General features: G+C 36.2%; 1 protein-coding gene across 1 annotated transcript in view; it reads left to right on the top strand.

Annotated features, from left to right (window-relative positions):
- Nucleotides 1-10,000, top strand: part of LOC135215337 (uncharacterized) — a 145,263-nt gene that overhangs the window by 47,343 nt on the left and 87,920 nt on the right. The window contains exon 4 of the mRNA XM_064249897.1: nt 3,529-3,662. Coding sequence (XP_064105967.1) covers nt 3,529-3,662 — 134 coding nt within the window. The remainder of the gene's footprint in view (nt 1-3,528; nt 3,663-10,000) is intronic.

The following is a 10,000-nucleotide window of genomic DNA, read 5'->3' as shown; positions in this document are numbered from 1 at the left end:
GTGAAGCGTTGGCTAAACAATTGTAGGTCAGTCTCCACCCTCTCGGTGTTCTCTAAGTCTATTGATAAGCTTTTCCTAAAATACTCAGTTGAATACCTTGACAGCTGATATCCTTACAGGCCCTCCAAGATACAGGCTACAATTAGGTACGTGTCGGAATGGCGGGTCAACTTCCATCCCCCCCCCCCCCCCCTCCCCCCCCCCCCCCCCCCCCCCCCCCCCCCCCCCCCCCCCCCCACCCCCCCCCCCCCCTCCCCCGTGTTCTTTGAGGCTGTTGAAAGGCTGAACTATAATTCTTTATATATATAAGTACCTTGAAGCTGTAAAACTGTGGAACGTTCTTCGAGGGAGTGTTATTGATGCCTGTTTTCCCGACTTACATTTGTTGTTCATTTGAGCATGTGTTCATCTCCTTACTGATTTCCCTTGACGTTTGTTTTTGCTTAGTTTATATATACTGTGTTCACTCTTTCACACTTGAGCCTTCTATCCCGACTTGTTCTATATGATTTTGTTCATATTAACAAATAATGAAAATAATTTAAACATATGTAAAGATAGTGCTGAAGTCTGTTAAACCCTGACTAAAGTATACATATGTCTGAATGTGAAAACATAAGTTATCGGAATTTGCTCAAGGTTATGATACCAGTTACATAATCTTTCAACAATTCTTGGGCCCTTTTGTTGCTTTGCTGTCAAAAATGCGCAGTAATAAAGAAATTTCATGTTTTTGCGAGAAGGGAAAACCGTAATGAGACCCTTTAGGTTTTTTCAAGCTAAGAATGTTTCTACTTTCTTATACTGAATCAGGAAAGTGGAAGGTATATAACAGTCAGTCTTTTTTTTCCAATATCGGGTCCCCGTTCTTTTTTCAGGTTTTGTTATTATTTAAGGATTCTGCTGAATAATTGATTCCTTCGCATTTGCCCATTACGAGAGAGAGAGAGAGAGAGAGAGAGAGAGAGAGAGACAGACAGACAGACAGACAGACAGACAGACAGAGACAGAGAGAGAGAGACTAAGTATCGGCTTAGCATGCCTGCCTGTGTTATGAGTCACCCGTGTAAGGTATTATCTCAGATTTTATGACAAGTACTGAAACAAACAGGGTGTTAAGTAATAGAGTGAATAAATTTATCAGTGCTATGGTGATCAAGCCCTATATATTTCGTGATGGTAGAGGGTTAGATGTTAAATATCGATACTGAAAATAACCTAGCGGTACTGACCATTTCAGAATTTCAAGGTGGAACTGTTCAGTGAAAATGATACAGTTGTTGAAAGTAAATATGAGTGTAAGAATATAGAGTAAATGGAAACCATGATGATAGAACATTCTTTATTTGTTATAGCAAATGCAACGCAAAGGACGCTGGTAGGATGAAAGTTGTCAACAACAGCGTACTGTTATGCGCAAAAGGTCTGGAAGAGAATTTGAGAGGCCATAGGAGTCGCCAAGGTTGAAATATACAAATGGGTTGTGGAACCGTCTCTTCTTTACTGCTGATGTTGAGTATATATGAAAGAAAATATTTTGAAACGGTTTAGCTGAACTGTTTTCGTAGTACATGTGGTATATGAAGAATAGAAGCAGTGAAGAAAGTAGAGGTATGCGGAAGTTATCATGGGGAGATGAATGGTTTGGTCATGGGGACAGAATAGAGGCCATTTTGGTTAAAAGAATTCATTCTTTGTTCAGAAGAGTTATGAAGAAAGGGAAGAGAAAGAGTTTGAAAGTGCGTGATAGGTGTTGGATAAGATAAGGGTAAAAAATGTCTTAGCATTCAGGAAGAACGAGATTGCATGCACGACTGAGGCGAGTGGCGCATTGTGTATAGGTTGTTCAATTTGCTACCATAAGTCATCTGTGAAGGTAAGCCATACAAAACATTTGATGTTAGTGTTGTCTGCACAGAAGGTTCATCCGCGACTTAGCAGTTAGATTATAAATGTGGCAATGATTATTGTCTTATTTCATCTCTTGAACCAGCCCCTGTTAAGGGAAATAGATTGATGTTGGACAACTAGTACAATAATGGCAATACTGCAGTACCCTGGAAACCAATTTCGAACGTCATCCACTACTTAATCAGAGGAGAGAGATTTCCAGCCTGAAAACTGAGATTTCGGTGCTATCTCAACTCATTTTGTTCGGAACTAGGAGTCTATATGTTGTATTCCAAAACAAACGGACGATAATGAGCGCGATTCGATTCTTATCGGAGTCTGGCCATGTCGATGTTTACCCCAATAACCCAGCGTTGGTTGCGCTGCGTAAGCGTCATCAGGATGGATTTACACGCATAGGAATATTTGGCTCCGATCTGAATTTCTCTGATGAATTATGTTCGCAAACTTTTTTTTTAGTTTTACACAGAGTGCAGCGCATTTTGCTTTCGCACCAACAATGCTTTCAACATTTTGGTAGTCAAAATAAAATGCCAGAGAATTACCTTTCATTTCTGTAGATTAGAGATGGGGCACGCTTGTCGAATGCTCCTGACGACCTGCTGATTTTTCGTGAAATGGCGTTACAACAACGAAATTCGCAGTACGGAAGCGAGGGTTTTGACTATCATACAGTAATACAGAGAGTTAACGGCAGAGTGGCTAACTTTTTGATCAACGATATACTTAATGAAACTTGCCTATTGTCACTTTCAGTTAGGAAAGTGATTGATTTTCAACGTATAACGTCCAGGAAAGAGGCAAAGAACAACTGAAAATAATTAAACCTGATTGTTTTCCTTTCTATTAAAAGCAGGTTTATTATATTGTGATTCAAGTAACAGCTCACTGGTAATTAATCTTTTTGTTTATAACACTATACTGCCCAAATATCAATTAAAGGTATCTCCACAAAATGTCCAGCGAGTAAGTGGAATTCACTTTATTTTCGCCTCGGATGAAAAGTTCACGTAAAATCTTTCAGAAAGAAATATATTATTAGAAAACTATGCGTTTAAAAATTTTGCAAAAATTTACGGTTGTTTATATTGTGAAATCATGAGATTAATTAAGACTCTGTAGAATTAAGAATTGACGATAAAATAAAACTTTTCAGTTTATGCTAACGGGGAAAGGTCCTGAATGACGCAGGTGTTTCTTCTGCTGTCATGACTCGCAAGCCGTCATTTTCTGCTTACGACAGAGTTCCCGCTACTAAATTGGCTCCTCGCATTCGCCGTTATTTGGTGTTGTTACGGCTTACAGCTACCTACTTATATGCATGTTCGTTGTGAATACTATTATTTGTTTCTGTTTGTAACTAAGCAATTAATGATGGAGGAAGTAGGTTGAGCGTTATTTAGAGGATTCACTAACACAAGAAACGTACTATTATTTTTGCTTGTCTCAAGTGTTTTTCTTTCTTTTTGTTTTAGTAGCACAGAGGAATGTGCTCATAACAGTCAATTGTGGGTTTTAAAATCCCCCAAAAGACATTCTCCATTAAACGCTAGAATAATATTACAAAATCAAACTAACTAAAACATACTCTGGTTCATCACATTTTGGTCTTTACAGATCTGCCCACCAGAGGCCCCACCATCATTGGCTTCCGCGGCAACTACCAAGTCGGTGACCTGCTGCTTCTCAACTGCTCCTGCCCACCGTCGTACCCGACCACAACGCTGTCCTGGCATATCAATGGCAATCTGGTAATACTCTTGTGAACTATACATACATACATACATACATATATGTGTGTGTGCGTGTGTGTGAGTGTGTGTATATAGTATATACTTATAATTATATATGATTAAAATAGTATATGCACGTGGCTTCCGTATAGAAGCGAATACGACAGGAAAATGACAGGCCTTGTGTTATTCTTCTCTCTCTCTCTCTCTCTCTCTCTCTCTCTCTCTCTCTCTCTCTATATATATATATATATATATATATATATATATATATATATATATATATATATATATATATATATATATATATATATATATATATATATATATATATATATATATATATATACATACATATATATATATATATATATATATATAACTGATAAAAATGTTCTGTTATAACAGAATTCCATCTAATAAAAGGAGCCCGTAAAAACACCAAAATATATAGAGAGAAATATATTTCAGAGACTGCCGTCTCCCTCTTCAGGTAGATGAATGAGAAAAGTTACAGAAAAGGTGGTATTTATACCAAGAGGTCCATCCACAGGTAAGCCAATTTAGGTCACTCCTACTGATAATCATCCTTTAATCTTCTTAAGCATCGGTTGAATGAAAACCTTGTCAATGACATCTGAGTCCCATGCTCCCTTTGAGATATTCATTACCTGCCTCGCTTTAATCAAGGTCGATTCCAACATTTGACTCTTGTACCGGCAGTTGCTGCTATAAATATGTTTAAAAGGAGTGTTACTAAACGCTTTAACTGACCTTAATGAGAAATATCCTGTCCCCCGTACATTTATGATAGCCATCCACTCGCTAAAAAAGTTAGACATTGTAATAATTAGATCCGACAAAGAAGGCAAAATCGTAATCACGGACAAAGACTCCTACCTCGACAAAATCAACCAACTCCTTAGCAACACAGACACTTACGACAAAATGACGAAAAATCCCCTCCAAAACATTCCCACAGAATTTTTTCGGAAAGTAAGCTTAATTGGCTGAGACAAAAAGAGCATTGAACTTTTAGAGAAATTTAAAGTAATTAATCCTAAACCACTCTACTTCTATGGCCTTCCCAAAACTCACAAAGACAACCTTCCATTCAGACCCATCGTTTCATGTGCCAGAGCTTTCAATTACAAAATTTCTAAATGGTTAGCTGGACTCCTCTCCCCTTTTTTAGGAACTTTTTCCCCCAGTCATATTAAACATTTGGAAGATTTTTGTCACAAATTCAGAGAAGCACATATACCACTTCACAACATAAAACTTTAAGCCAAAAAACGGTGAAGGATATTTTGAAATGCGGAAGTCGACGGAACGGGCAACCGTTATACTCTACTCCAGGCCAAGCTTAAAAAATAGATGAAATTCCAGAGAATTGGTTTAATGTGCTTGATTTCACTGAACTGTATAGAAATCTGTTGTTCTGTCCCAAGAATTTACCATCTTATCATCCTATATTAAAAAAAAATATATATACATATATATTTAAGTATGTAGATATATATATATATATATATATATATATATATATATATATATATATATATATATCATTTCCCATTGGCGCTAGACAAAATAATAAAGTTATTTGAATTATGTATATCTAATAACGTATTTTCATTTAGGGAATCATTCTGTAAGCAAAAATTCGGGTGTAGTATGGGTAGTACTTTAAGTCCTGTTTTAGCCAATCTGTACATGGAATACTTTGAAACTACAGTAATAAATGCAATAAAACCCAAAACCATGCTGTGGATGAGATATGTAGATCGTATTCTAACATTTTTGGATAACAAATGGGGCAATTTTAATGAATTCTTTTCAAAATTAAACTCATTAGTGCCCAGCATCAAATTTAAAGTTGAGTGGGAAACAGACAACAAAATTCCTTTTCTTGATGTTTTAATAATCAGAGACACGACAGAATACAAATTTACCATATACAGAAAACCAACGTTCTCACTTTCATACATTTACTACTTCAGCTATCATGACATTCCTATCAAGATAGGTGTAGCCAGCAACCTATTCTTAAGAGAATTACAAATTTGTTCTCTAGATTTCTTGGAAAAAGAATTTGAACTAATTCGTAAGCAGCTTTCGTCTTTAAGATATCCTGACCATATAATTGAGAAAGCAATTCACAAAGCAAACGTAATTTTCTACCGTGCCCCTCAAGACAAGACCAGAGACACACCCAACAATAAAATAAAAATTCCTCACCTGGACAGGATTAAGACAATGACGCAGACTTTTGGAAAATCTAACCCTTTTGCATTTACTTATCCAAATCCTGGTTAACGTCCAACAAAAGACATCCCCCAAGGACGCAGGCGTTTACGAAATCCCACGCCTGGACTGAGACCAATCTTACATCAGATTTACAGGAAAATCACTTCCCCAGAGATTAATACAGCACAAACGGTCAGTTAGGTATGGACAACAGAACTCAGCTATTTTCAACCATATAAATGAACATAAACATAGTATAAACTGGAATTTGTCATGTATAATTCATAGCAGCAACTGCCAATACAAAAGTCAAATGATGTAATCGGCCTTGATTAAAGAGAGGCAGGTAATGAACATCCCAAAGGGAGCATGGGACTCAGATGCCATCGATAAGGTTTTCATTCAACCGATGCTTAAGAAGATAAAAGGAAGATTATCAGCGGGAGTGACCTAAATTGGCTTACCTGTGGATGGACCTCTTGGTATAAATACCACCTTTTCTGTAACTTTTCTCATTCATCTGGTGTTTTTATGGGCTCCTTTTATTATATATATATATATATATATATATATATATATATATATATTTATATATATATATATATATATATATATTATATATAAATAATATATATATCTACATACTTTAAATATATATGTATATATATATTTTTTTAATATAGGATGATAAGATGGTAAATTCTTGGGACTGAACAACAGATTTCTATACAATTCAGTGAAATCAAGCACATTAAACCAATTCTCTGGAATTTCATCTATTTTTTAAGCTTGGCCTGGAGTAGAGTATAATGGTTGCCCGTTCCGTCGACTTCCGCATTTCAAAATATCCTTCACCGTTTTTTGGTGGGCTTTTGGACCTTCTCTTTGGTGGTGTTCAGTGGGACGGATATCAGGCAGGAGCCAGAAGTGTCTTGCAAGGCTGTTAGTACGGTAAGGTACGGAATGTTTGTCCGTACTTCGTACCTGGCTGAAATACCGTACCATGATTTCATACCGTACCCTCAATTATCTTTCCATACCGTACAGTACGGTAATAATAATGTACCGTAATTCCGTACTTTTATCGTACTAGAAGCAAACTCAATCTACATCGGTAAAATCCCCTCTACATGAATATTTCAATCTTAACAGCTGCATATTAGCAAATGGACTATATGTACATGTGTATATATTCAAGTTAATATAATAATAATAAGTAATAATAATAATAATAATAATAATAATAATAATAATAATAATAATAATAATAATAATAATAGAAAAAGAAACCAACAAAATCACTGTGTAACGTGTTTACTTCTAAGTATTTGCTTTTAATTTTACTCCACACTCGAGTACTTTCAGGCCCTATCTGTGGCCCATTTTCAAGAGATGTAGGTTGTCAGCCTGGGTCATGACCCAGGCTGACAACCTACATCTCTCTTGAAAATGGGCCACAGATAGGGCCTGAAAGTACTCGAGTGTTGGAGTAATTTCAGGCCCTATCTGTGGCCCATTTTCAAGAGATGTAGGTTGTCAGCCTGGGTCATGACCCAGGCTGACAACCTACATCTCTCTTGAAAATGGGCCACAGATAGGGCCTGAAAGTACTCGAGTGTGGAGTAAGATTAAATGTAAATACTTAGAAATAAACACGTTACACAGTGATTTTGTGGGTTTCTTTTTCAATCTTCAGAAGAAAACTGAAAGTTTTTGTTTGGCTTAATAATGATAGTAATAAATAATGATGATGATGATGATGATGATGAAGATAGTGTTAACAATAACAACAATTATATAAATAATTAAGACGAAATGATCAGAACTGGGCAGCAGACGCGCTCATAATTCAAGCAGAGTGGAGGAAGGTTTTCCTGAATGGAGAATTATGGGATCATATGGCTGATGCTGTGAACATTTGCAACGTGTAACTTCAAGAATTGTACACAGACATACACACGTTAATTACAAAATTCCAAACAGACACCAACACACACATACACACACACATGCACGGTATGTTACAAACTGAAATGTTAACAACCTTAGTGATCTACTGTAGCAGTCACTGAAGTGGCCAAATATGCGTTAATAATTGCTTAGTGATATATATCAGCCTAAGGTAAGGTATGGTAAGGGATTTTGCCTACTTTTTCCCGTATCTGAATCATACCGTACCGTACCTTGGTAAAATGATCGTACCGTAATTCTGTGATGTACATATGGACTAAATAATCATATACCGTACCGTACATATAGAATAAATATCAAATACCCTACCGTACTGGTGTCCTGTGACTTTGTTATTTAAAACGTCCTTCCGTCTTTGACTAGTATTTTCGGATGACTCTCTTCTTCGTATTTCTACAAATATCGTTGCAGGGACCTTCTAGAGAATTTCAAATACGGCGATGGAAATGGGAAGATAGAAAACTGGGATAAAGACGCTTTCATCCACGAATAATTGGATACAAATGGCGAAAATTGTGTTCCCTTTATGTAAACACACATACACGCACACACACACACACACACACACACACACACACACACACATATATATATATATATATATATATATATATATATATATATATATATATATATTTTTTGTATATATCTTCACACCCAAACAATAACGTACAAGTGAAACAGTCAATCTCTAGAAAATGCTGAAACTATTCCTGTTAGATTTGAAGGAGAAAGGGAATTGTGCTCCGCAATTTTATGCAAAGGTTAAATCCTGAGTGAATCGGTGATGGAAACAGTCGGGTAACTATTTTTTGAAAGATCTTGATTGTTAGAATGATTGTGAAAGCAAGTATCTTTTGACGATATATAAAAAAATAAATAGATAAAGTCAAGACTGGGAAAGGTAAGATTAGAATGGATTGAGGTGGTATAATAATTAGAATGCAATTGAGACACTACTGACCAGGATTTGCAAGAAACATCCGCTGAAGGGAAGGTTTCAAAGGAAAAGGTAAGTGAAAATAGTGGTTCCTTTAAAGAATTTTGGGTATAATATTGATTAGCATACCTGGGAGGGTGTATGATAGAAATTTGATTGAAAGAATACCGCAAGGACACGATTGATAGTGGAAAAGCCGTGTAGATTCACGTATGAAAGATGTTTGTAAGTTTTACAGGAAAGGAGAAAACTATGTACATTAAAGAAAGCTTACGTTGTCTTGAGGATATTGGGTGCAGGTTCATCTGATATGAGTTTTTTAGTTTGCATGGTTAGATCAGAGCTTTCGTTAGAATATTGAAATAGAGGGGTCTGAGCCAAGGGTGCTCTGTGCCTTCATAGCTGCTTAATATTCTTTTGGTCTGAGTGATGAGATGTATGGATAAATGTTAGCGAGAGTAAGATAGTTGTGAAATATCTGTGAGGGGAGTCAGTGCATAACTGATGATCTTTCTGTGAAAGAAAATCTGCACGGATGATTTGTCTTTAACTGTGTATTATGATGCGGGTTTGTTACACAAGCACATACATACGCACACACCTTGAAAAATCCGTTTCGCTGCTGACCAGTGCAATGAATTAAGTAACTGCGAGTGTGCACCCAGGTCTGACACGAGCATAGAGCTAGTAATAGCATCCCAAAAGAATTGCTGACAATCTGTAAATTGGCCCCTTATTTAATAAAGGACGAGACGTAGAGTTAAAATTAGAAGAAAAAATGGTTTTGTTGATGTTGCTGATTAAAAGAAGTAATATTCACAGACACTTGCATAGGGTTGGACTCTCACTTCAGTATGCAACAGCCTCATTACATTCATAATTTCAAAAAAAAATAGAAAAACGTTTTTCTATATACCTACCTACCTGCTATTGGCCCTTAGCTGTAGATGACAAGTGAGAGCGGCCTATTATGAAAGTATGCTAAAGGCGGACAGTAGGTACACACACATGCTGGCACTTTATTCTGAACAGGAAGAAAAAATATGTTACCTCGTAGCGTAGCCGATGAGGGCTCGCTTTATCACTCACATTTTAGTTAAAGCCTAGAGTTTATATATATATATATATATATATATATATATATATATATATATACTATATAATATATCTATATATATATATGTGTGTGTGTGTG

This window comes from Macrobrachium nipponense, chromosome 5, assembly GCF_015104395.2.
Source record: "Macrobrachium nipponense isolate FS-2020 chromosome 5, ASM1510439v2, whole genome shotgun sequence".
Taxonomy (NCBI): Eukaryota; Metazoa; Arthropoda; class Malacostraca; order Decapoda; family Palaemonidae; genus Macrobrachium; species Macrobrachium nipponense.
This window is presented reverse-complemented; position numbering and strand designations above follow the sequence as displayed.